This window comes from Hippichthys cyanospilos, chromosome 14, assembly GCF_059441005.1.
Source record: "Hippichthys cyanospilos isolate Australia breed blue-spotted pipefish chromosome 14, RoL_Hcya_1.0, whole genome shotgun sequence".
Lineage (NCBI taxonomy): Eukaryota > Metazoa > Chordata > Actinopteri > Syngnathiformes > Syngnathidae > Hippichthys > Hippichthys cyanospilos.
The window spans coordinates 3,351,974-3,378,312 of record NC_142382.1 but is presented as its reverse complement, the minus strand read 5'-3'; the positions used below and the strand labels follow the sequence as shown (position 1 = coordinate 3,378,312).

The 26,339-nt window shown below is 41.3% G+C and overlaps 5 protein-coding genes across 10 annotated transcripts; 2 read left to right on the top strand and 3 right to left on the bottom strand.

Moving 5' to 3' along the window:
• Window positions 1-313: 313 nt before the first annotated feature.
• Window positions 314-5,842, bottom strand: LOC148412555 (uncharacterized). 3 transcript variants are annotated; one of them, XM_088432350.1, is made up of 15 exons: window positions 5,460-5,842; window positions 5,256-5,375; window positions 5,009-5,053; window positions 4,754-4,918; window positions 4,568-4,647; window positions 4,394-4,482; window positions 3,807-3,912; window positions 3,522-3,660; window positions 3,360-3,455; window positions 2,375-2,467; window positions 2,161-2,297; window positions 2,017-2,076; window positions 1,377-1,848; window positions 589-680; window positions 314-522 (listed from the first exon to the last, which is right to left on the bottom strand). In XM_088432350.1, the coding sequence occupies exons 3-15, from the start codon at window positions 5,048-5,050 to the stop codon at window positions 435-437; spliced, it is 1,659 nt and encodes a 552-aa protein (XP_088288476.1). In that variant the 5' UTR covers window positions 5,051-5,053; window positions 5,256-5,375; window positions 5,460-5,842; the 3' UTR covers window positions 314-434. The 3 variants fall into 3 exon arrangements, with proteins under 3 accessions (XP_088288476.1, XP_088288474.1, XP_088288477.1); XM_088432348.1 differs by having other exon boundaries at window positions 5,256-5,353; window positions 5,460-5,816; XM_088432351.1 differs by having other exon boundaries at window positions 4,394-4,476; window positions 5,256-5,353; window positions 5,460-5,812.
• A 180-nt stretch (window positions 5,843-6,022) lies between these two features.
• On the top strand, window positions 6,023-8,680 carry cdkn3 (cyclin dependent kinase inhibitor 3). 3 transcript variants are annotated; one of them, XM_088433666.1, is made up of 9 exons: window positions 6,023-6,089; window positions 6,183-6,318; window positions 6,653-6,734; window positions 6,850-6,905; window positions 6,992-7,036; window positions 7,127-7,349; window positions 7,997-8,028; window positions 8,106-8,209; window positions 8,397-8,680. In XM_088433666.1, the coding sequence occupies exons 3-9, from the start codon at window positions 6,655-6,657 to the stop codon at window positions 8,484-8,486; spliced, it is 630 nt and encodes a 209-aa protein (XP_088289792.1). In that variant the 5' UTR covers window positions 6,023-6,089; window positions 6,183-6,318; window positions 6,653-6,654; the 3' UTR covers window positions 8,487-8,680. The 3 variants fall into 3 exon arrangements, with proteins under 3 accessions (XP_088289792.1, XP_088289794.1, XP_088289793.1); XM_088433667.1 differs by having other exon boundaries at window positions 6,031-6,089; window positions 6,290-6,318; XM_088433668.1 differs by lacking the exon at window positions 6,183-6,318 and having other exon boundaries at window positions 6,029-6,089.
• Window positions 8,677-14,248, bottom strand: cnih1 (cornichon family member 1). Of its 2 annotated transcripts, XM_088433669.1 has the most exons (6): window positions 14,072-14,248; window positions 12,805-12,873; window positions 12,491-12,538; window positions 10,459-10,571; window positions 10,246-10,389; window positions 8,677-9,415 (listed from the first exon to the last, which is right to left on the bottom strand). In XM_088433669.1, the coding sequence occupies exons 1-6, from the start codon at window positions 14,150-14,152 to the stop codon at window positions 9,388-9,390; spliced, it is 483 nt and encodes a 160-aa protein (XP_088289795.1). In that variant the 5' UTR covers window positions 14,153-14,248; the 3' UTR covers window positions 8,677-9,387. The 2 variants fall into 2 exon arrangements, with proteins under 2 accessions (XP_088289795.1, XP_088289796.1); XM_088433670.1 differs by lacking the exon at window positions 12,491-12,538 and having other exon boundaries at window positions 14,072-14,245.
• A 651-nt stretch (window positions 14,249-14,899) lies between these two features.
• On the bottom strand, window positions 14,900-20,706 carry gmfb (glia maturation factor, beta). The gene is given in 7 exon segments (XM_088432935.1): window positions 14,900-16,943; window positions 17,933-18,006; window positions 18,078-18,210; window positions 18,277-18,326; window positions 19,129-19,225; window positions 20,550-20,651; window positions 20,653-20,706. Coding segments are annotated over 7 exon segments (582 nt in total). The 3' UTR covers window positions 14,900-16,871.
• A 428-nt stretch (window positions 20,707-21,134) lies between these two features.
• Window positions 21,135-26,164, top strand: lgals3a (lectin, galactoside binding soluble 3a). Its single transcript, XM_088432934.1, has 6 exons — window positions 21,135-21,337; window positions 21,729-21,746; window positions 21,823-22,530; window positions 23,737-23,825; window positions 24,216-24,372; window positions 24,518-26,164. The coding sequence occupies exons 2-6, from the start codon at window positions 21,732-21,734 to the stop codon at window positions 24,671-24,673; spliced, it is 1,125 nt and encodes a 374-aa protein (XP_088289060.1). The 5' UTR covers window positions 21,135-21,337; window positions 21,729-21,731; the 3' UTR covers window positions 24,674-26,164.
• The last annotated feature ends 175 nt before the right edge of the window (window positions 26,165-26,339 follow it).

Genomic DNA, 26,339 nt, shown 5'->3' with positions numbered 1-26,339 from the left:
CACGTATAGTAAGTTTTTTTTTTTTTTGTGCAAAAATGACCATGTAAAATAGAGCTTTTTTTCGAGTGGGGGGTGGCATGCACAGTAAGTTTTTTTCCCCACAAACAATCATGTATATTAAGGCGTTTTTATACCAAGTCATGACATATAGGCAGTTTTATGCTAAAAAACGACCATGTATAATAAGGCTTTTTTTTTTTTTTGCAAAAAAGCCTTTTTTTCTTAAAATGCCATGCTTAATAAGACTTATTAAAAAAATGGCCAATAAGTAAGAAATTTTTTGCAAGGGTTTTTTCCTAAAAAAAATAACCAATAATGGCGACAAAATGACTTTATTCTCATAACATTTCTACAGAAAAAATGTCAATCTTTATTGGTGATATTTGATCGGTGTTGTTCCAAGCATTTTTGACCCCAAAACGTTTGTGAAGCATTCAAACAGTGCTGCAGGGTCCCTCGCTGTCCTCGCTGTCCTCCCAGAGTCGTCCGCCCGGCTGCGGCTGGAGCAGTCTGCGTCCGCCTCTAAGGACCAGCCCAGTAGCCAATCACGCGCCTGTTCCGGCAAACGCCGAGTCGGCGGAACCTTACCTCAAGGGTTCTCCCGAGGTGAGAACGTTTGGCCTGGCCGAGTTCTGGACCGGTACGAAGCCTCTGTGCTCCTTTTCGGGAGACGCTTGGACCTGGGGTACAGAAAAGGGACACGGGGACACAAGCACCCCCCCCTTTATGTACAAAAATGTGCAAAAGTATATATTTATGGAATTGAAAAAGGAATATTTATTATGTGATGATTTTTGAAGACTATTGGATTATGGGAGTCCAGGCTAAGCCAATTACCGAATCATTGAAAGGCTTGCAAATGTCATAAGTTGTCCGCTAGCACCACCCCGTGGTTTTGGGGTGAATATCTATTGCACTCTATTTACTAGTTGCCTTTTAAAGGATTAAATAAAAAAATCAGGGGAAATGCATGATAAAACATTGGGTTTTCAATAGGTCCAAAAATGACAATAGTTCCAATTTTGAATGGCAGTAAATGAGCCCGACATGGGCTAAATTTGAACCCTATAGGGTGTCCTTATCAACCTCCCATTTGCAAGCATTTAGAAGGGACGGCAGCGTATTGAAAGTGGTCACGTTTTGACATTCCATGCACTATGTTTCTTGTATGCTTTTCCTTTGATATCACGCATCAAAAAGCCCGAGTTGGGTCGAAATTTCCCCCAGTTAAACAAATGTTAGGGTTCCAGTTTAGGGTTTTTAGATAGGGTTAGGGCGTTAAATTAAGGTTGTATAGCCTGTGGGGTTGTTTCATATAGGGTCTGAAGACACAAAATATGCAGTAAAAATACATAGGCGGGGTTGAAAATTGTCACCTGCTTAGTGGGGTTGTCCCAAATGGGCCTGAAGGCACTCTTGGCGCGGAGCGGCGGCGACCCCGTCCTGACCGTGACCAGCCTTTTTCCGCAGGAGCCGGCATGAGTCGGCGGGCTGGCGGGGGGCCCGGCGGGAGTTTGGGGGGTCCGTCTTGGAATCTGCCAGCGGAGGCAGACGCTTCTCTCCGAGCCTTGAGAGGACGGCTTGAGGAGGACCGGAACCTGACTGTCTTCTTCCTCCTCCTCCTCCTCCTCGGTTTCCCTGCAGGAGGTCGCCGAGGCAGACGTGTCCTCCGAGTCGCCGCGGCGGCCCGAAAGGCCGTTCTCCCGCCGGTGGCCCGCGGGCTCCGGCGCGGCGGGGCAACATCCACAGGCTTGCCGCCTCACCGGGCTGCACGACAAGCACTCCACGCGCATGCCGTGGCGCTCCACGCCGGGCCCGTTTGAAACACCCGACACCTGCTGGTTCTCCCTGCGTGAGAAACCGCAGTCACACAAGCGCCATCTGAAATTTAGTTCTTTAAAAAAAATAAAAATAGAACAAAATAGAAAACGTTAAAAAATACGTTTTTTTTTCTATAATGTATTTGTGAAGAAAAAAAAAATCCGTCCGCGGCCAGCAGAGGGCGTCAGCACTCACCCGGGAGCCGCACGCTCCCCCTTGATCCTGTGAGGGACGCTGTTTACGCACGATCCGCCGCTGGAATGCGAGCCGTGCAACGAAAGTCAACTTTGAGACAACTAAATAACCACGACGTAGGCACTGTGATTTCGGGGCACGCACGGCGGGTCTGGAGCGTCCCAGCGGACGTCCTCCTCCAGGATGGCGTGACATCGCCACAAAAGGTTCCTGAGCGCCCGTTCGGTGCCCAGCAGGAGGCTGCAGTCCGGATGTTCTTTGCCCGTCCACTGCAGCAGGTTCTCAACACGCACACGCACAAATAGATAAATAGTATCGAATTTTATTCTTTATTTTTTTTGCTGAAGCCGCGTCTGACCTGGATGTGACTGAGGTAGCCGTGGACGCGGGTGACAGGCGCCAGGAGAAGCGAAAGCACTTGGCTTTGCTCCGTTTCCGCTGGCCCGCTTCCCTGGTGCCAGTACACAGTACATTTCAATTCACTTGCGCATTTTTTTTTCACATGATTGAAGCTGATCTTTTTTATTTTTTTTTTATTATAGATACCTTGAGTTTCATTCCATATTTTTAAAATGAAATTGATATATTTATATATCATATATTTAAATATGTATAGTCTTTTAGATTTTTAAAATAATCAATTTTTCATAAATTAATACAAATGTAACTGTACTGTTTATGAATTCATTTTCTTTGCTCAGTTTTATTTAATTAAAGCTGAAATGTTCAGTTTATATTATTTTGTTTCCATTTTTTTGCAATGAATTTATGGATATTACATTTTTTTAAATATTTGTCAACATTTACCGTTTCATTAAACATCTCATTTTTTTACTATTGCTTTAAAAAGCTTTGCGATTAATATTTGAATTGAAAATATTGTTGATTATTTTAAAATGAACTGATATTTGTTTATTCTTTGTTGAACTGATAAACAATTACTGTTCCGTTTTTATGAAATTAAGTATATAAAATTATATTCAGTACAATTTTAAATATTTATTCAATTGTTCATCTTTTTATTATTATTTTGGATTGCTTAAATTTATATGTTGTACAACAATTTAATTATAAAATAAAACAATTATGATTTAACAAACAGTAACCTGTTCATTTTTATGCTAAATGCATGTTATTATTAATAGTTTTTAATACTAATTACAAATGTATTACTTCTTAAATTCAAATGTAATTTTTTTTCTACATAATATTCCATATCATTGAAAAATCAGCCGTTCAAGAAAAGTGCTTTAAACTCATGAAGTAATCCAAGTTTTAAATCGTTTTCGATCGCATTGTTTCCTATAGCGCTCCTTTAAAAAAAGAGATTTATTATTCCGCACCTCCTTGCGGTCACGCGTGTCCAGCCGGCGGAGCTCGCGCGAGACGAAGGAGGCCAGCGTGCTCACGTAGGCCACGTAGGCGTCCGAAAAAGACGTCTGCCAAGCAAAAAGTCACGTTTGCCCCGGGCGGCTCGCTCGCCGGCTCCGCCCGGGTCCGCTCACCTCGTTCTGTCCTACGAGACGCACCAGAACGTCCCCCACCAGCGACTTCCAGCGCTGGGCGGCCAGTCGCTCCTGCAGGGTGTCCCTGAACAGCAGGTGGCGCTGCAGTAGGCGCTCCACCAACCAGGCGAACTTCTCGCTGTGCCACAAATATATATATATATATATATATATATATATATATATATATATATATATATATATATATGTCAAGTGCGGACCAGTATGGGGCCGCGGACCGCATGTTGGAAACCGAGGTTGGCAGGAAACGCTCACTAAACTTACTGAGGCGGCGTGGCCATGTGTTGATATTTGTCGTAGAGTTGCTCCAAAGTAGACACGTACTCCCACTCCGAGTGGAGCAACTGCAGCGCCACCTGCTGCCGCGCATCTGCGTTGCGAAAAAATATATTAGGCCTGCAAAATATGGAACGGCTAAAAAAAAAAAAAAAAGAAAGAAAAATGTCTTATTTAAGTTCAATTTAAAAAAAAAATTGGCAGTTGGAAAAAAATATTTTTTTAATATAAATATTAGTAAAAAAATACAGTATATATATGTATATATATATAAATTACGTTACTGTTTTATACATAAATTTAATGATAATTATCCATTTTGTTGCTGCTATTATTTATAGATAAAAAGCTAGCAAGATAGATAGATAGATAGATAGATAGATAGATAGATAGATAGATAGATAGATAGATAGATAGATAGATAGATAGACAGTAAATATTTGTAATCAATAAAAGCAGTGCTGTTTAAAAAAGTAGAAGAAAAAAACATAAAAAATAATATAAAAAAATGGACAAAAATATGAGCATCTGATCTTGTATGGGAAAAAAAAGTGTGTGTTTGTTGTTGTTGTGACCTGTTCCTTCGGCAAGTCCGGCTTTGAGGCCCTGCAGGAAGCAGTGTAGGAGAACTTTTCCACGGCACGCCTCCGCCGGATCACTGCATCTCATGGAAGTACAAAATATCGGAGTATTAAAATAGAAAAAACGCTATCATAAGGATAAATTGCATAAGCATTTACTTATCTTACATTTCTTCATGCGTAGTGTTTTCTGCGTCTTGTTGCTGGTGCAGCGCCAGCACGTGACCCCGCAACCCTGCCAGTTCCTCCTGCAGGGGGCGACGGCATCACCAGTGAGCCCTCCACACACACACACACACACACACACACAAACGCAGAAAAAGCAAAACGCCTTTGGGATGCATTTAGCCTGACCCTGAGGGACTCCAGCAGGGTCTCTAAGCGCCTGGCTTTCTCTCGACAACGGCGTCGATTGTGGTCCAGCCGCTCACGCAGGTCCGAGTCCCCGTGCTGGACATGGGCCAACTCCAACAGGGCGCCCGTCAAGCCGGTCTTCAGCTCCGAGACCATCCACTGAAGCTGTAATCGTTTCGTGCTAAAATGTCAGCTTTTTTTTATCTATTTATTCTAAAATCTTCCATGATTAATAAAAAAAAACAATAAATCCACCTTGGAAATTTCCGTGACAAGCTCCGCCTCCTGAGGCTTCATGTCCTGACACAAACAAACAAAAATTCAGGTTTTGATGGAGGGGGTCTAAAAATGGTACGAAATAAAATGAGTACCAAAGTAATCGATTACTCTAGGTATTTAACACTAACATCTTCTTTATTTGCGTTTGTGTGTGAATGTTTGGCCTGTTAAGTACGAAAAAACCTGTTTGGTATTGAATATTAAACGTCATTTGTTTGTTGACCTGCAGTTGGCAAGTTGGGGGCCCCCCCGCCGGCGGCCCCTCTGCTCAAGGAAGTGAGAAGTCCCGCCAAAGCGCATGGCCTGCAGGAGGTCAGCAGTCTGCTCAACACAAGGTGCACACCTTTGAAAAAAATAATCATCTACCGACACATCATTTGACGTGGAAAGAAATAGTTTTGTTTTTAAAAGCTAAAACATAACTCACCTCAGGTAAAAGGCTTTGAACAGGTGATGACGGACGTCTTATTTTCCTGCAGCACTTAAAAAAAAACAATCCTTTGACAATTCCCCGTCCTTTTTTCCAGCAACGAATCTTTGAAAAATACTAGTGTATATTTTTTGTCTTTTTGTAGCTGTAGATATCTTCTTTTATATGACTTTTTCCTCCTGCACCGCGAAAAACTTCATTTTATTCCATTTCTCTTCAGGCGCCTGCAGGCACGCTCTTTTGTAGTTCTCTCCGCTTGTTTTGCAGGTTTTGTGAAAGCTCAGCACTGTGTAGTCACTAGTAGCAGATGTCCCGTGTGACGTCACCGCTGTGAACAGTTTTTTTGAAACATTTCTTTCAAGCGCAATCACCAGGTGATAATAATCATATATACTTCATGATTTAATTATCTACTTGTGTTAAAAAAATATATATATTTTTTCATCCACTGTTTCGTACCCGTATTTTGATGTTGTACAGCAATTCGCTTTTACGCTTCCTTAAAAAGGCGTGGCTAAATTTGCTATCCTTGTTCTGATTGGCTACTGTGTTCACACACTTTTCAAATCGTTGCAACAGCTGACGAAGACGTTGCAGTCCGAACATTGCCGAGTGCATGCCTGCCCGGTGAGGGATTTAAGAAGTAGCAAATATTCTCTATACTTTCGCGAAGTTTGATAGTGCAACCATACTGTATGTCTTCTGTGTTTCGACGAGTAGTGCTTTTTCTGCGTCGTTGAGCTACGCACGCAGCTAATGTTAGCTTAGCTTGTGCATCTGCCTGCGTTGACACTGACAGCAGCATCTGTTTCCATCTTGCTCTTTAGCCTTGACGATTCGCCACAGTCGGTGTAAGGTACAGTAAAACAAAAACAAAAAAAAGGGGGTTGGATTTACAAAAGTTCGTCCTCTGGTTATTTACACGGCTATCTTGGGAAGAATAGAAGAAAATGTATGACTTTTGTTGTATATAATATAGGATATTTGTCATCTTGCTCTTCGGCCTTGACGATTCGCCACAGGCAATGTCGGTGAAAACAAAACAAAATTAGAAAACGAGGGTGTGGAATCCTAAAGATGTTTGGATGAAAAGAAACGTTCGTCCTCTGGTTATTTACATGACTATCCTGGGAAGAAAATGTAAGACGTATGTTGTATATAATAAGAACGTGTTCTATTTTTGTGTGAAGATATGAGGAGCGGCCTTTTTGATTCCTCTTCATCTGAAGATGATGTCTGCGAGGAAGAAGACACTCCCATGGACATTTCCTGGTCTGCCCTAAATCTTTTTTTTGTATTCTTCTTCTTGTTTTGTTTATCAATGTCATATATTGTAGCAATGCATATTTAATTGTATACAAGTGTTATTATATCCATTTTGTTCCAGGGTTCCATTGTCAGAAGTGGGTTCCTCTCAATTTGTGGGCATATGTTCCCTGCCAGGTAGAAAGTGTCAACATTTATTTTTGAATCTGTATGCCTGCATAACTATGCAAGGAATTGACATGAGCATACGTGTGTATTTTGAGGTTGCAGATACAAAGATATCCGCAGGAGTGTGCACAAAGATGTTGGTGAGGCACCACTATTCTCATACCTGCAATTAGTTCCAAAATATTAAGCATATTTTAAACGTTGCACTTGGTGTTTGTATGTGCATCCAGAGGAACTTTGCAAACAAGGCGTGCAAGACGTATTTGTGCTGTGCACGCGAGGGGAGCTGTCCAAGTACCGAGTGCCCTCGCTTCTGGATGTCTACCAACAGAAGGGTCTGAACGTGCACCACATGCCCTTCCCTGACGGGGAGGCGCCACAGCTGGAGCAGTGTCATCACATCCTGGATGAGCTGCAGCGCAGCCTAGAGGCCAACCGCAGGACGCTCGTCCAGTGAGGGACTCGTATTCACAGCGCTTCACTTTTTTTTGGCCTCGTTGAAGAGCGATCTACCTGTTCCTAAATTTTTGTTGATACTAGTATCGGCTACTTGGTATCAGTACTTTCCTATCATTAAAAACAGTAGTAAAAATATATTAGCAGTGGTTGTAGGAGTAAAAATATCATGGAAAAAGTTCTAATTGTGGTAAATGTACTAGTTGAAATATTTGTAGGAATCATTGTAGAAGTAGAACTAGTACTGCGAGAAGTACAAATAGTAGTTTTAGTGGAAGAAGATGTTTGTAGTGGTGGAAAATTACTAGTTGTAGTGTGTAAAATTATGAGGACAAAAATAGGGACAGGGGATTTCAAATTATCGGTACTGTACTTCTAATGGTAGCCGATATTAGTATCTCTTGGAACTAGACATGAAAAATGAGAAAATTGCTATAAATTTCATCAAATTTGCCGTATTTGAATTGGTAGCTCTTTCTTTGATCTTCATATATTATATTTTGGAGAGTGAAATTTTGCGAGGCAAAAGCGCCGGTTGTATCGGTAATTGGTGTCGGTTACTACTCAAGAGTGGACTACTCGGTACTTTGTATCACAAACTCCCGTGAGACATTATTTTAATTTGATTTTCTTTTTCGTTGCAGCTGCTACGGCGGTCTGGGACGCTCCGCGTTAAGTACGAAACATTATGAACGAATTGAAAAAGTTGAATTTGCCTCGAATGGGGCGTTTTTCCAACCTCGTATTTTGCAGTGGTGGCCTGCCTGCTCCTCCAGCTTTCCGTAAGCGTGACGGCCGACGTCGCCATCGACATCTTGCGGGCGCACCGAGGTCACGGAGCCATACAGACCGTCAAAGTAAGACCGTTGACGATGCACTTCCTGTTGTTAAGGGCATTTTATGTAGCTTGACCATTTCGTGACTTTGTGGAAGCATTGTCAACCTCTCGAATTTGGGGACATTTTACAAAGCATACCTCAATTTTTAGCGCTAACGAATTGTCCCGCCTCCTTTTTTTTTTTTTTCCCACGCCCCCTCCAAAAGCAATACAACTTCCTGCAGGAATTCCGGGAAACATATGACGCCTACCAAGAGAGCAGAAATGTACGCATGGAGCGCCCAGTTTCCAGATGAGCCATTCCATTGAGTGCAAAAAAAAGAATAATATATTTTTTTTGTTCTTTATGACGAATTCTAAATCGTTAAAAGGGAACCGTTGCTGCTTGTCTGCTGTTTATGAGCAATGTAGCTTGTTTCTTCTGCCTTTGCTGTTTTTTTTTTTAAACCAAACTCTTGGATGAGCAGTCAAATAAAGACAAAAAGCTAAAATAGTGGGATGGTTTTATTTCCGTCGTATAAACTCAAGTGGTCAAGTTTTAAAAGTGACATTTTGGTTATGCAACGCATGATCATTTTCATCATTTTCACCCTGTTTCTGGACAAAATGAACACTACAAAAAAAAAAAAGGAGTGCTGGAGACTTCCGAACAGAAAACAAAACACGCTCAAAAAATAGATAAACATTGAAATGGGGGAATTTAAAGAAAAGTAAACAACAAACAGTTGGGCTCATTTGCAGTTCATTGAGGAAGTTTCAAACTAGCGCCACCTGTTGTTGAGTCTAGATTTCAAATTGGTCTTGCGCGCTATAAATGGAAAATGTCTTGATTCCATAGCAATAACAGCCCAAATTCATTTTCTAGCTGTAAAAAAAAAAAAAAAAAAGCACGCGGGGAAAAACTAGTTTGTAAACACTTTGTCGACTAGCTAGCTCGGCCCGTCATGACGCCCGCGGAGAAAGTACGGCTCAGAAGTTGGGGAGGGGAAGAAAAAAAAAAAGTTCGTCTTGCGTTTGTCTCTAAAATGTTGCAACATAGGCCCCGAGAGATTCAACATGGCGTCCGGTGTTGCAGGTTGTGGCAATCTCTGACCACTCGCTTGAGTGTGTGTGCGCGTGTGTATTTGTGTGTGTTCACACAGCTCCGAGATCCAAGCGTCCCGATCCGTTTCGCCCCCGTCATCCCAGTTGCCCGCCTTATGAGCTCACCAGGACGTAGATCATGCTGAAACAAGAAAAAAAAAAAGAGATATGTATATGTATATGGCAATTCATGTGGGACCTACTGGAAGGAATTTTATGGCCATCACTAGAATTGATTTTTTGTTTTTGTTTTTTAAAGGATTTTACAAAGTTAATTTTCAGGAATCCTTACATAAAGAACGTATACGACTCAATTTTGACGGCTTTCATGCTGAATACTTCCAACTCCAGGGCAATTTGAAGGATTTTTACACACGGAGTTTAACTAATCCTTTCAAGTAGGCTTTTATGATCAAAATCTTAATTTGTAAGTATTTGTAAATAATTACATATACCACAAGTTTCTCTTGACTTTACACTTGAGTTATTAGTCATATTCGCCCATCCAATCATCAGCCATGTTCATCCCTTATTCCATCATTACCTATATCCACCCATCATCCAACCAGTGGCCATATCCACCCATCCATCCAATAGTTAGCCATGTACATCCCTCCATCCAATCATTAGCCATATCCACCCATCCATTAGCCATATCCATCTGCCCATCCAATTATTAGCCATATCCACCCATTAGCCATAGCTAGCTATCCAATCGTTGGCCATTTACACCCATCCAGTCATTCGCCACATACATCCATCCAATCATTAGCCATATCCATCCCTCCCTCCCTCCATCCATCCATCCACCCACCCACTAAACCAATCACTTGCCATATCCATCCATCCATCCATCCATCCATCCATCCATCCACCCACTTGGAGCAAGGCTCTAAAATCCCGATTGCGTAAAGACTCCTTTTCAAAGGCATTTGTCACCCCCCCCCCCCAAGCTCCATTTCTGAGACGTACCCGTAGAGATAGTAGAAGAAGGAGAGGAGGTAGAAGGCCAGCTTACACCAGCCTTCCTTCTGACAGAAGGCCAAGATGTCGGCGTTCATGATGGTCGTCGGGTCGTACAAGCCCGGGCAGCTCATCACCGGCCTGCTCATGTACCTGCGAGGGCGGGCGCACGGGGACAGATGGAGCCACGGGCTGAAATTCCGTACCGCGAGACGCACGCACCTCCACACGTGGTAGGCCAGCAGCGGCAGGTTGAGGACCAGCGTGAGCCACTCGGCGGCGCAGAAGAACATGACGCAGAAGAAAAAGTGGATGAGATACTCGGGGAGCACCAGCTGGGAGCGGGGGGGGGGGAGAAAAACGAAAACTGATTACGGCACATCAGCCAAAGGCGTAAAAACGATCATTGGCATTCCAGGACGCGAAAAAAAAGCCACATCAATCACGAATGCAATTTCACTATCCATCCATAGACAGACAGCAGGCAGCATCCGCCCAGCAATTCAAGGCTCTTCCACTAGATGGCAGAAGACGCGATTGACGGCTTCACGTTGAGCCGTTTGAACACAAGCAGCCTTGTTTTGATTTAGCCTAACAAAATGAAAAGACGACGGGCAAAGAAACGAGCAATTAAAAAAATGCTAATCGTTTTTTAATCGTCTTCTTGTAATTACAATAATTATTCGTATTTAGTATTCAATCAACAATTCCATTTGTTATTGATTTTGCTTAGTATGAACAAGAGTATGAATTCATATTCAATATATTTGTATTCAACTGCTTTGGATCCGACAAATTATTGATTTATCACAACAAAATAAAAACGCAGCCGACGAGCAAAGAAATCTGAATTTCAACAAGTTATATCAATTTTTTTCATTGGCTTTTTAATGGTGATGACAAACTTTTTATTGATTATTTCCCCCTCGTTTTTCATGTCTATTGATTTCCAAATAACTATTGATATATAAAGGGTTTACATTTAACAACATGCATTTTATTTATTAAACACTTGCTTAATTAATCTTCGTCAAATACATCTAAATAATAACATTGATAAGTTATTTCATTACTGAACCGTTTACTGCCATTGACTACTATCGACAGCGGGTATCCATTTTACCCGCACAGCAATAAAAGTCAAAAATCCAAATTGGACTTGGACGCCAGTGAGTGACTTAACAGGAGCAGACATTTTTAGACCCTCCTTAAGTTAAATACTTTTAAAAACTGAGGAAAAAAATACAAGTAGCTACACTTGAACGTCTGAACTTAAAAAAAAAAAACGTAAAAAAACGTCTTTGGGATTGAACGGGTTAAAATAATTGGTGGCGGCGGCAATCGACAAGACATACATGGGTCATGGCACTTCCTGCCAATCAGACACACGCAAGCCAGCTTGTGGGATAGATGCAGTGAGCGTGCTGGAGCAAAGTCCCGGGGTTGGGGAGGGGCGAGGGGGTGCATAGGGAGGCGGGCACCACGTGGAAGCCATGCATGGGGGGGGGGCAGCCCGTTAAGAAAGAGGCGGGGCCTATAACTGGAAGGTGTGAAAAACCCTGCACTGTGCTGCTAAATGTAATTGAAAAACCATGTATGTAAAAAAAAAAAAAAAAGGCTCCTCCCACTTTTGAAGCGATGAAAAAAAAGTACCTATTTATCAGTTGCATGTGAGTAAAATGTTGTAAACTCACCCCCTGCTTGAAAATATTAAAAATTCTCGAAGATTTATCATCATCAAGAAGAGTTTTTAACATAACATTACTGTTCAATCTGCATAATGTGACTTTTTTTTGTGGAAAAAAAAAAAAACTACGACGACTGCAAATTTTTGGTGGTCCTTGCTACCAAATGACCTCAACTTCCTGTTATTGTTCTGGTTTGCAAACAAAAGGGAAGGTTCATAGTAATAATCAGAAGATCATGCATGTTTTGAGCCTTTGCAAGTCTTTTCAGTTACCAGCTTCAGTTTGCATCATTTTCATAAAAGTAAAAAGTAAAAAAAAAAGTTTAAAAAAAAGTATAAAAAAGTAATAAAAAAGTAAAAAAGTAAAAAAAAAAAACAAAGAAAAAACAAAAACACAAGAACAAAAACAAGATTAACAACATTTTTATTCCTGGACAAAAAGTGGCGTTGGCGAATCACAAAACGAACCTTTGCGTTGAGTTTTAGCTAACTGAAAAGACATTTGCAAACACTATTGGTTCGTGCACAACGAAGCGGGCATTTTCCATCGTCAAGACTGGTACAAACCTTCAGGGCAAGTTTGACTCGTTTAATCTTTTTGACCTTTTCAACTGTCTTTTTTTTTTGGCGGGGGCAATATGTTAAAAAAAAGCGGATAAGGAAGGGAAGGCAGAATGAAAATAAAAGAAAAATAGATAGCATTAGAGTTTGAAAAGCAGGAAGAAAGCATGGTTAAGGCCAGGTTATTCATTTAGCATGACAGTGCAGAGTGATTGTTCAAAAAAAGTTGGTCCTCAAGTAAGACAACTCCAATTCCAGCATTCCGGCATGAGTTTGTAAGACGTAAAGGATGGAAGGACGGCGGTGGGGACGCAACTTACCGGATTTAAAGTGTTACACTGATCTATGGGATTCTTGTAGTCCGTCTTCAGCTCGTCAAATGCGATTATCTGGGGGAAGAAACGTGTCCATGGCGTATTAGGATCGGGGAAAAATAAATAAATGAACTCTACCGCTCCATCTAGTGGATGCATAACGCAAGCCCAGCCACTACTGCAGCTTCTATCCTATGCGCCTTATGTGATGCGCCATATACATGAAGACTGTTTTAAAACAGGCCATTCATTAAAGGTGCGCCTTATAGTGCAGAAAAAAAATATAGAAAATAATAGGGATAGGAATCTTGCAAAACGACCTCGCACAAGATTAAAATGCCACGAGATTTCTCACAACAAAGACATTTCCCGCTGTAAAAAAAGGCAAAGTTCTATTCTATTTCGGGACACTAAAAACTACTTAATTACATTTTTGTTTTTATTGTACAGGGCCCGTGATCAGTAAAGTGATCAGCAGCAACAGCAAGCGTTGATTTAAATTTATTAAATTCTCTGAAAAGTCATCCGACTGCTCTCGGGTGGCATTAGAGCCTTGTTAGCTAAAAGCTAATTTATTCTAGAATGCTCTGCTACACGTTGTAACAGAATTGAAGATTGAAAACAAAAAATAAGAAGCTGAGTTTGAATGAATGTCTGAACTCGTAAAACGTAAAAACAGGTCTATGGGATTAAACGAGTAAAAAATAATGTAAAATAAAAATTGTCTGTGCAACATGTAGTTCTGTTGTGAGTGCCCTGGCTGCCATCTGGCAATTTGGAAGTGCCAAAATGAGAGGAAAAAAATAAAAAATAATAAAATAAAACAACCGGCAAACTGAAAACTAATCGTAATTTGCTTTCAGGAAGAGCTGTGTAAGTGTCTCCAAATCTCGCGAGGTTTCCGAGAGCAACGGGATTACCACTAAGCCTGCTAGCTCGTTAGCTCCCGAGGAGACGCTTAATAACTACTTTCACATTCGACAGCAAAAACGTTACCTTTGGAAGCACTCGAAACGTATAAACTTGACTTAATATAAATTCGAAATATGCAAAGATGAACGTTATCGCGCAAAGAAAGAGGCGACTTGTAGCGTCGGTTCGTGCCGTCAACATTTGAACCACAGCATTGTCGAAGATATAAGTCAAAGCGGATTTAACGACAGTTCCACGCAAGTTGAAGACGGTTTACGTCAGAAGCGTAACGTGCAAGCGGGCAGGCCAACACGGCCTGGCGTTCCTTTTTCTCCTTGGGCCGAACGTGAACTCAACTTACGTGCCAGATGGCGAAGAAGATGAGCGCCGCCGTCAGCAGTAACGCAAGCATGTAACAGAAGGCCGCGAACGTGAACGCCATGGTGTCCCTCCGCTCCGGTTCGGCTCCTCGGTTCCTGGTCAGCGGATGATGCAGGCGGCCCCTCCTGGCTGTCCCGAATGTGTTTCTTCTTCATCAATCTCCAGTCGGTTCGGGAGCCATGTCGCATACCCTCTCGTAAACGTTACCGCCACCTTGCGGTCAAACGAAATTACTCCAACTCGTTCTCAACTGTTGTCGACCTGACACTCGCGTCTTTCGAATTTTTGCAAAGTAAATAACAACAAAAATGTTTGGTTAACAATAGCGTCCGAAAAGATTTGAAAATTGATAACATTTAAATGTTTTGAAGGCGTTTGGAGTAGATTGCTAAGGACTTGCGTTTTTTTTGCGGTTCTCCAACCCCGCGATTTTTTTAAGCATATTGACCAACATATACAAACTTTCCCCCCTAACATAAACAAAAAAAATAAATAAAAAATCAGCCCCGTTTTTATGTAGGTGTTAATCAACTTGTCACTTGAAAAACATTCCCTTATTTTGAATGATGAATATGACATCCTATTTTTTGTAATTGTGTTTTGTTATTGCATTGATAAGATTGTTTTTTTTTTCGCTTTTATATTTTCTGCTATTCATATAGATTTTTTTTCGAGATGAGATGTTTTTACTGATTTTTTTCAGATTTTTTATGTGTTTACAAACGTGCAGTAAATAGGAAAGTGCTCAAGTGCTTAATACCTCCGAATATTTGCAACACAATAGTGACTTGGAGAAAAACAAGGTCAACAAGATCAACGCTTTTATTTGGACAACAGGAGATAAGACACATTTTTATAATAAAGTATAGTATGGAAAATACAAATACAGTACTGTATTCCAAGTTTCACCGTCTGACAATTTTTTTCATTCATAGAGGAAAAAAAAAACACAGCAGGACAAAATGACTACTACAGCACTACATTATTATAATAATAGGGGAGGGAAGGAACCAATCACAGTAAACCCAAGTCTTATGCGGGATTTTATTATATTATTACTTTTTTTACAAAATAATTCGAAGCAAATATTTCAGATAGAATGCATCTGCAGCAAAATGATCAGGCAAAAAACACAAATAAAAAACTTTTTTTTTTAACCTGTCCATCAAATAAGGTTGAACTTTTGGTCTTTTATCAACAACGACAGCCAATTTGATTCCCTCATAACGTCTGACTGAAAACTGACTGATTAACCAGTATCACATATAAATCACATGGCAATGAAGTGCTGCCTCCACCAATGAAAATACAATCCTTAATATGTAGATTTTTTTTTTTTTTTGTGGCAAGCCCTGTAGGGCAACTCCCTGTTTTTATTCTAAGAAAACAAGTGCTTGCAGTAAACTTGGCTTTTAATTATTTTAATCATTATACTGCTTTTTGCATTTTCAGTCAATGGTGATTTCAAGGCTGAAAAAAAACAAACAAACAAAAAACAATACAAAGACAAGAACAAATAAATGGATTTGGGGGGGATAACGGGCACAATGAGGTTAAAGCCACATTCAAAATAAGAAAAAAATACTGTATATATATATATATATATATATATATATATATATATATATATATATATATATATATATACACACACACACACACATTCTTGTTATTTATTTTTTCTTTTGCCAAACATTCCGGATTGGTCTCTTTTAAAAGACGCTTTAAGCGCGACATTCACCATTTCTGATTAGCAATCAAGAGTACAAAGGGGGGGAAAAAAAAACAAACAAACTAATAATCCATCCATAAATTGTCCAGTTTGGAATGTTTTGAGATGAGGGCAGTAAAGATGGCGTCCGCTTAACCCTGCTGTTCCCGGAAAAAAATGATAGCATTTAAATATCGATACGTTGTGATGTGCGATTGTGATTTCAAAGTGCGGCTTGTTTAAAAGGCCGAGGTGGGAATTTCGTTTACCCTCGTGCATACACATTGCCAATGATACGCATTGAATTTTCTTTTGGGATTTTATAAATGCTTTTAAAGGCTTGAGTTATTTATGAATATTTTTTTCATTCAGCACTCCAAATTATTCATTGGCATCATTTCTATCCATACATATGTAGGTTAAATTTAACACCCACAAAAAAAATTGAAAAATTTGATGCTTATTTTTTGATGATGAAAAAAAGTATGTTTTGTATGTGCTGCCGGCCACAAAAATTGTGGATGCAAACGGCCCCCGGGCCGTAGGTTGGACACCTCTTTGTTATTTATTATTATATTTAAAAACAAATCAACAAACATAAAGCTACTCCATTTTCAGCCGAAAATGATATAGAACACCCGAACTTGGAAACCTGACATGAAATCCTAAGTGCCTTATTGTCTGTGCTTAATTGTTGAGGCAGAATGTTTGATTAGTAAATTAGTAAAACATAAAAAGGAAAAAGAGCACAGTACTTTCAATGTAAGACAAAAATGAAGGAAAAAAAAAAAAAAAAGTAATACTTTTGAAAGCAGTGGAAGGGCTCCCAAACGGGAAGCACTTTGAGGAGCCTGGATGAGTTTGGTCCACCGTGGGACTTTTCACAGACACGACAAAAAAGGGGGAGGTCGGGATCGGAACCTGGTCCAATAATTGTCCCAGCCACCCCGCGATTCGCAAACGTTTCAACCAGTGAAAGGCCTATGACGAGACAGGAAGTAGTAAACGCTATTTAAATGGGGGCGGAGCTTGGGAAAGGGTGCAGCGTTGGTCACCTTTCTCGGCCGGCTTAGCGGAAGAAGCGCAGTTTCTCCCGGAGCCATTCCTCCGTCAGGTCCTCCGTGTTGCGGATTTCAAACACCTGCGAGCGGCCATGATTGTCTTTTTTCAAATGCGCAGAGACAACTTAAGCTTGTTTCGTCTTTCGTTTGATTCGACATTTCCTCGTCGTCATTTACAAGTCCACAGGAGCAATAATACTTATTTTGGGGTCGTTTTGAGCATCTAGGTTTAGGTTTAAGGTCACGCAAAGTACTTCCTGTGTGTCGTGTTCAGCCATCTTGCTAACGATGTGCTAACCTCAGCGCCGGTCTGTTTACAGCAGCCCAAAGTGGGATATACATTGTGGGTCATAGCTAATGTCAAATTTTGCTCCAAAAGTCCATTCGAACTGTGAATGTTCATAAGTCGAGATGCTTGTTACATGTAAATACCCTAATCTGTTCCAAGACAACCAAAAGGCTCATAAACCCTTTAAATGAATAACCTTAATAAATGATAAAAATGCATCAAAAACTCTAACAAGTACATTAGAATTACATTCGCGCATAATGATTAAGGAATTCAAAGCACATTATGTAAAGAATAATAAAAAAACACTCATTTTGAGCATGTAAGTTTAGTTGTTTAGTTTAAGGGCATGCGAAGTATTTCCTGTATCTTATGTTGTTCTTCTTGCTAACGTGCTAATGATGCTAACGTCAGACGTGATAGCCCAAAAGGGTATGTTTGTGTTTTTTTTGAGAATATGTAGAATGTTACCTGTAGCTAATTTCAATTACACGCCTTTCGAGTCTTGAATTTTCTTTCGTAACTCGAGCCAATATTTTTCGGAAGAGGCCTTTTTTTTGTAAGTAGAGACTTCGTAAGTTGATGTAGCACTGTACCCCCCCCCCCCACAAATACGGTGACACCTCAACTCACGAGTGGCCTGACTTGTAAATATTTTCCGATGCGAAGCGGCGCTTCCGTGACTTTTCGATCTTGAGTTTGATCTTGAATCGGCGCAAAAAGTAACGGATGAACAATTCGTAAAGTATATATAAAAGAATTGTAGCAATAATGACGAACCTTGGTCATTTGTGCGGTATGCACCAGCTTGTTTTTACTGCCGGCGTACATCATCTGCTGCTCCGGTCTGCAACCTGATCGCAAGCACAGGAACATTCGGGTAAGTCGCCTTTCGCTATACGTCAACCGCTTTTTGCGTACGTACCCACGGGGCTGGAGAAAATGAAGCAAAGAGGATAGGACACGCGTCCGTCATCGTGTTGGTACTTGTAACTGTACACCACAAATCGGGGCTGCCTCTCCGGGAGCTCGTCTTTCAGGTCGTCGGGAGAAATGTCCTGGGAGCAGAAAAAGGGTGAGGGTTCGCGCTTGGCATCCAGTTAAGCGCCAGGAATTCAACGTACCTCGTGTTCTTCTTCCAAAATCACAAGCTGTTTGTCCTTATCGATCTTCACTGGGGGTATCATAAAAAATGGTATCAGGTGTCATGGTATCGGAGTTCTTTTAACCAGTCTGAATGTAAGTACAGCCATATATCATGTAAATTGAATGACTGTTTATTTCAGAACATAAAGAACTAAATTACTTTAGTACTCAACGGCTTAGTAGTTACTTTAGTACTTTCAGTATTTACTGTAATCTATTCCTTAAGTACTTCATTCATAAGGTGCTTAGTAGTTAATTACTTTAGCACTTTCAGCATTTAAAGTAATCCGTTCCTTTAGTACCTAATTCATAAATTATTTGATTCTTAATTCACCAGCCATGTTTAGACACTCCTTTAGCTGAACAACTGAAAAAAATAAAAGTTCCTGGAAGTTTATGTCAAGACTTAAAAAAAAAAAAAAAACGTAAAAATACGTCTTTGGCATTGAATGAGTTTAGGGGTAACTGAGTTACCCAAAACAAGAGAAGACGTGATTAAAGGTGGGCGTTGTTTCCAAAGTTCCAGTAGTGGACTGAAAACGGACAACATCTTTCTGGACAAGGCTTTTTGAATTTGATGGAACGCCCGTTTGAGTCCCGATTTAACGCAGATTTCTTTATTTGGCTCAGCCCAGCGGCGCCCAATCTTCCCAGCATGTGCGCGGTGTAAATAAGAGCGGCGCCAGAGTAAGCTTACGGCTTAAAGGCTGTGTGTGACCCACTTTTGGGAAACTGTCAAGGATTTTGCCTGATGAAACGCAACGCTTCGGGAAAAGCCTATTTATGCTGAATTTGAAGGAAAACGTGAAGAACTGTGAAGCCGTACTCACTGATGATGGCGGCGTTATTGGTCTCCTTGCGGAGACGGAACTTCTTTAACCTCTCGATTAGATCTTCATCCACATCGCACACTGTCAGTGACTCACTCTGATGAAAAAAAAATGTGAACATGGAATAACCAATCACAAGTGACGCAATGGATGCAATACATTTTTAACGTAGAGCAAAATCTAGCACGACATGCTAACATTTTTTTACGACATGAATAGATGTCTTTTTTTTATATTGCAACAAAATAAAAGAAAGTTCAACCTTTCATGTCTACTGAGGGATGCGCAATAAGAAAAATCAAATTTAATTCGAACTTTTTAAACAGTTGAGAAGTTTATTTCCCAATTTGACTCCACAGCCACAATCAACAAACTATCACGCAGGCTCAACAGGATTTGAATACTTTCCACCTCTGTGTCAGCTCCTCATCACATTGCATAACCGCACAGCGCGGAGTTATGAGCTCCTTCAAAGTCTCCGTTCTATAATTACATCTTCCTCAACAGATGGCTCGGGTGGGAGGCGGGATTTCTCCGAGCTTTGAGAGAAGATCCTCAGAGATTTGGCAGACTTTCGGCGCAAGTGACACAATAGGAAGCGCAGTTAGATAAGAAGACAAAGAATGAGGAACCACAAACGACGCCAGTGCCACTTTCTGCTGTGGTCTTTTATTTCTAACCCGGAAGCAAGAGAGTAGGCTAACTTACACCAAGATAATTAGAATAACTATTTTATTGATGAAACATGCAGTTAAAAACAATGAAGAATGAAAAAAAATCATGGAAATGTGAAGGAGGCGGGCGAGAGAAACAGCAGCTTGCAGAATCCGTGCATGTAGAAACATATTGCAGGGCATCCGCAGCAGCAAAGTTCCCCATACGCACACCAGAAATTGAGTACACGGTCCTTCACAATAAAAAAACAACTTCCGCAATACTTTAACATGTAACAACTACAAATATTTTTAAATGTTCAGCATAAATTACAGCGCCCAATAAATGATGTGGGGATAACATTTTGGTAATAAACGACATGCACAAAATGCTCATTTGTGAACACAATGCAGGGAATTGCAACAAAATTGTAAAAATCTTGTGGCTGGTGTTATTTTGTGTGTCAAAATACTTCCCATTAATAACTTGGAAGCAAACGGTGTGTACGCGCCTCATAAAACGCCAAAGTCTAAATTAGCTTTTATTTTAAACCCCACAACCGGAAACAGACTGCCAATACACCTGTCAGCTGACACGAGAGGGTGGAACTCAAGCTAAAGCAACCAAGCTAACGCTAGCCAGCCAACGGTTATACTTTTCCTCCCGCAAGCAGACCCCAAAACTTTACGCTCGTCAACAACATCCTAACGACAACACATAAACGAGCACGAGGTCAAATCTCTCCCCGACATAAACGACACACTCACCATTGTTGTTTTCGGAGTTCGAAGCTCGAAGACGCGGCAGGCTGCTACTCGGAATGGCAGAGACGCGTTCAATGTTTTTGGGTTTTTTGAAACTTCACAACAAGCTTGTGACGGCTTCGACCAATCCGGAGCAAGACATCCGCCTTTTAAATTTCATCCATCCACATTCAGCGAGGTTTTGACAATTCTATCGATACAAGTTAACAATTTTAAAGGATGAGAAACGTAAAGAGCAGCTCGACCTGCGGCATAAACATGTGAATAATTCTGCTTTTGTTATTATTACTATTTGAATAGATATATTCTTGCACGGTAGACATACGTTTTATTGACTCAAATTTATCATTCGCTGATTCGTTTACGTACTATATATTTTAAAAAATATATTGAGTTTAAACAGTCAATCTTAATATTATGGTCAATCTTGAAAAAAAATGCTTTTAAAAATTTGCCCGATGAACGTATAGGAAAGACGAAAATTAAAGTTCGAATGAGATTTTTTTTACACATATCCTTTTAACACTTCACAATAAATATTTCTTATCAATACAACACAGAAAGTCAAACAAGATAAAAATCACAAATTTTCGTCACGTGACGTCACCAAATGGGCGTGTTCGCACTTCCTGTTTGAAGAGTTGTGTTAGGCAGGCTGGCAGACGGGCAGCTGCGGTAGCTTGTAGTTAGCAAAGTTAGCTAAAGGAGGCTAAATTGGCTGGCTAACTGGCCTACGCTCCTGGACGACAAACGAGCCACTTTCACTCTTGAAGACTCCACCACCTGGCGAGGTTTTTATTGACGATACCTTACTTTCTCCTGTTGTCCCCCTTTTTCTTAGCAGCGGAGTTGACAAAGTAGCAAGTTAGCTTTCGTTGGCTAACACTTTCGTAGCTAGCCCACTCGCCCTGTCAACTCAACTCGTTTGGCTAAATAAGTAAATGGCTTTAGCATGCACGCGGTGACAGCGCTTGATTTGCTTAGCTAGCCCGATGTCGTTTCAGTCCGCACGGGCGTCCACCTCAGTGGACTTCGTTACTCATTTGTGCGGAATGGAAATGTTTAGTGTGCCATTACTCAGATGTGCCTGTGTGAGAATCTGACACTCCCTCTTGCTTGAAATCTTAATACCCGCCCTAAAAATACTCACTTTCGATCTTGTCTTTTTTTTCTTTTTTTTAGGTCATGTCGGATTTCTCGGTGAGTTTTGCCGAATGTTAGGTTTGTGTTAAAGTTATTCCCACAGGATGACACTTGTTCCACTTCTCCATTGTAGCTAACAGATGCTTTGGGGGATAGTACCCCGAGCCAGGCCAAACAGCAAGGCAATACCAACCCGTCAGCACCAGCAAGCAACCCCGCGCCCCCGTCCAACCCCGGATGGCCCTCTTCAGCCCCCGGAGCGCCCACTCAGCCCTCAGCCCCCACCGGCTACCCCGGCAGCGCCGGCCCCGGTGCACCGGGCCAATTTCCCTTCCCCTCTGGTCCCGGAGCGCCGGGCCACTACCCGGGGCCCCCGTCGGCGCCGGGCGGATTCCCCTCGGCTCCCGGGATGCCTGGACAATATCCTCCGGCGCCGGGGGCTCCGGGGCAGTACCCCGCCAGCCCCGGGGCGCCTGGCCAATTCCCAGGGCACTACCCGCCTGAAGGAGCACCAGGTCAATTACCCGGTGGGCCCGTTCCCTACCCAGCTGGACCTTTCCCCTCCGGTCCCGGCGCTCCCCCTGGGTCTTATCCCAACATGCCTCTCCCGGGTAACTACCCTCCAGGGGGCAACGGCATGTACGGCCCTGGGGGGCCGGGCGGTTTCCCCCCTTCCGCCGGCCCGGGTGCCTTCCCGGCGTTTCCCCCCAGTGGAGCCTTTCCCCCGATTCCCGCCGGCTCTTGGGGACCCGGTGGCGGAGGTTTCCCTGCGGCACCGGGCCCCTTCGGTCCTGGCCCAATGGGTCCTTACGACAACCCCGCCGCTCCAGGAGGAATGCTGGTGAGTACCATGAACTGTGTCGTGTCAGTTTGCTTGCTGGCTTGCGGTGCTGTGCGCTAAAGGTTCTGTGGCGGTCACAAACTTTCACTTTTGCCTTTGGCTTGATGTTTTTCCACCAAGTGATGATGATTTTGACTCGAGTATCTGTGGCTGGTATCGGCAGCCTTTATGACTACACAATACTAAGGTCTTGTGCGTATGTGCAAATGAATGCCATGGATGCACCAATTGCGGAATGTAGTTTAAAAAAGGGAAACAGCGATGAAACTAGGCCACACAGCATTACAGATCACAAATTTCTGAATGCTTCAACACAAGTACTAAACCGATCGCAGCATTTGGTGGAAGCAACGAAAACTTTTCCCATGTCATGTTCTGGTCTCACCGGGATGCAGGAATTTCCTAAAAAGGGCTTGCAATAACATTTTGGACTTTGCTGGGCGCAAGAAGCATCGTCAGGAACTCATTTGTTCTGTTTTTTGAAAGATTATTTTTGAAAAATGTCTTCTTGTGTTTCAGCCCAGACTTTATCCGCCATTTAAATGAAAGGGACAAAGGACGTCACTGCCAGAATCAACATTTGGTTTGACTAGAACATGGTGCAGGGGGAGTTAAGAATTTAGGCACCAAAGTTATATGCTTTTGTACTATGATGGACACATTTATATTACTGCTGTTAACATGATCAAAGTTTGTATCACTGGCCGCAATTTTGTAAGTCGTTGCAAATTAAACGTCTGTTGAATGTTTAACTTCTTTTTATGTCTGGATGATGTGTCATAGCATTAGCAAAAACACGTGATGATTATTCAGTTTTTAGGATATTTTATGTTTTGAAAGGAAAGTATTTGTTCACTAAAATCACTCCACAGAATTGCCATGGTGCCAAGGAAGTTAAAGTGACTTGAGGAGTTTCATTTTGATGACTGCTTTGCCACCATCTTGTGGTATTCGTAGGCAATTGCAACTCATTGTATCACCACCAGGATTTTATAGTTCTTTGGCAGCCATTTTGTCACAGATGGAGCACAAGTACAAGATGAGTGTTTTCGGAATAATCAGTTCATTTCATCCACTTCAAATGACTTGCACCTTTTTTTTTTTCTCTCTCTCAGTATGTTTAGCTCCAAGAGGAGGTTTTGTCTTAAAGTGGATTTATCATGTTATGGTTGGTGTAAATATGAATATGAAGTCTTACTTTTGCAGATGGTGCCGTACGATCTCCCACTCCATGCTGGACTGGTGCCGCGTTTGGTTATTACCATCGTTGGGGAGCCAGTTCCTGGAGCAAGCAGGTGTGTTCTTATTCTGCTTGGAAGTATAGCTTTGAAACAAATATATATATATATATATATATATATATATATATATATATATATATATATATATATATATATATATATATATATATAGTGTGTACTTACGCTCACTTAAGGCTTTTAAGTGCTGTAGAAGGACCATTACAGTTTAACTTTTCAAATTAAGAGTACATTAATTGGAACATTGAGCAACTTTGTGTGCAAAATATATGCCTCTATTTTCTAGTAGTACATGGATGCACATTGTCATTAGTGACAGTTTTCCAGCAGACGGGCTAGAAATAAAATAGATGATCATAAGCTATCTGTCTTCTGAAGTTGCTGGATAAAATACGCCTATGGATACTACTGGAAATGTGGTTTCAGGTTCCACGTCGACTTCATGAAGGGTTCGGACGTGGTCTTTCACTTCAACCCTCGCTTCCACGAGCAGGCCATCGTCAGAAACTCCAGTATCGGAGGCTGTTGGGGGCCCGAGGAAAGGGGCGGAGTTTTCCCCTTTGTTCACGGCCAACGCTTTGAGGTGAGCGCACAGAAACATTGCTTTGACGTTTGCGCGTGAATATTCCTTATTCGAAAGTCAACGCTACTTTTTGTTAGCTCGGCAAGGCTAGAAAACCGCGTTCCTCGCTAACTTTGCGAGCGTCTTTTTTTTTTTCCGGGCGCAGCTGAAGATCCTCGTGGAAGAGGACATGTTCAAGGTGGCCGTGGACGGCAACCACCTGCTGGAGTACGAGCACCGCGTGGGCGACCTGGAGGATGTCACTCTGCTGCGGGTGACGGGCGACGTGGCGCTCTACAGCGTGGCCCCCAACATGATATGAACGCAGGAAAGACTAACTGAAATGGAAAGAAATCATGCGCTCGCCTTTTGGAGTTTGATACACACTCACATAGCGGAAGCTAATCTTTGCCCAGCAGGTATTCTTTTGAAAATATAATTTATGACGGTAGATGGCATGTAAATGCTGAAAATAATGCTTTGCTATATATTGAGGTTAGAGCTGCACTCGTAACTAACTAGTATCTAAAGGAAAAAAAAAAAAAACACATAAATGGACCTTCTCACCATGATGCACTACTGCTGGTAAACGTTTGAGAAAGATAGAGCCACTGACAGGGAGAAAAAAGGCTAACACGATAGAATTTTAGCCTTCTTTTCTATAACCACATGGAAATTTTGGCGTTTTTAAAAGAACGTTTTGGGGCTGTTTGACAGCCTATTTAAAATGGATCTTTGACGTCTGTTGTCGTCAATGGCAGCGAACGAGTAAAGGAATTTTCTGCTGCCGGCGTTAAATGGGAAGTCAACCCAAAATTTTTGTTCACAGTAATTTTTCTTTGCAATCCTACTAGTCTAAACATGATATAAAATGACTAAAAATGCTCTTGTTTTTATCTATGTCAACAGGCGGGCTGTTTTGCCAATTGCTGTCGACTAAAAATGACATCACAGTGGCTCAGGGCACAACCAATCACGGCTCAGCTTGCAAAGGTGCCGACCAAACTAAAACAGAGCTGTGATTGGTCGTCCCCTTAAACCCCGAGTAACTGTTGCAAAACAAGTTGCAAAATGGCTCCTGAGATGGATTAAAAAAAATAACAGGTGGATTTTGCTGTTTGATATTCCACAACACAACATTAATTGAATCATTGTTTAAACTAGTGAGGGAGAATAAAACAGAAAAGAAAAATTTTAGGTTGACTTCTTCTCTGTTGGCAAAGATAGCAAAATTTAGCTAGCTTTGCTAAATGACTCAAACCCAACTTTGCAATCGTCTTTGCACAGCAATCCACTACATCATTTTGATTCGCTGGATACATGGACTTATTTATTCTGAATTCTACATCAAAAAAATGAAATAAAAAAACCTCTGGCACCTACCATGTGATACAAACCCGGTAAAAAGGTCCATATTATGCCGTCATATGTCCAAAAACATTTCACGTTTCTACAAGTTCCAATGCAAAAAAAAAAAAAAAAAGTTAATAGACTTTTGATTAATGTTGTTAAATGATTACATTCACGGCATTGGCTCTGTTCTTTTGTTATGTAGAAAAGAGAAATAAGAAAGTTGCTGATGAAAGCCAGGCTTCTTTCCAAGTTCCAAAACGACAAATGCTGTGTTCTTCGCTGTCCCAACACAATGAAAGGAGCGTGTTTGGAATTAAATGTTTTGTTGCCAAAGATAACAGTAGTTACACTTTTTTTTTTTTGGCTTTCTAGATCATGGCAAATATGATTTATTTCCCCACCACCAGATGTACTCATGTATTGGACATTTTGACTGAAATAAAAAAAAAGATCTGTGTCAGTGACGCTCGTTTTTTGGCGAAATCATATCATGATAACATGCTTGCAACTTCAAAATCATCTATAATGCATGTACTTTTGTTACACATCATTCAAATGCTTATTAAAATAAAACACTCGACTTTATAGAGTACTTAGAGGGGAAAAAAAATATGCAGCTGAAACAGTGCTCCATA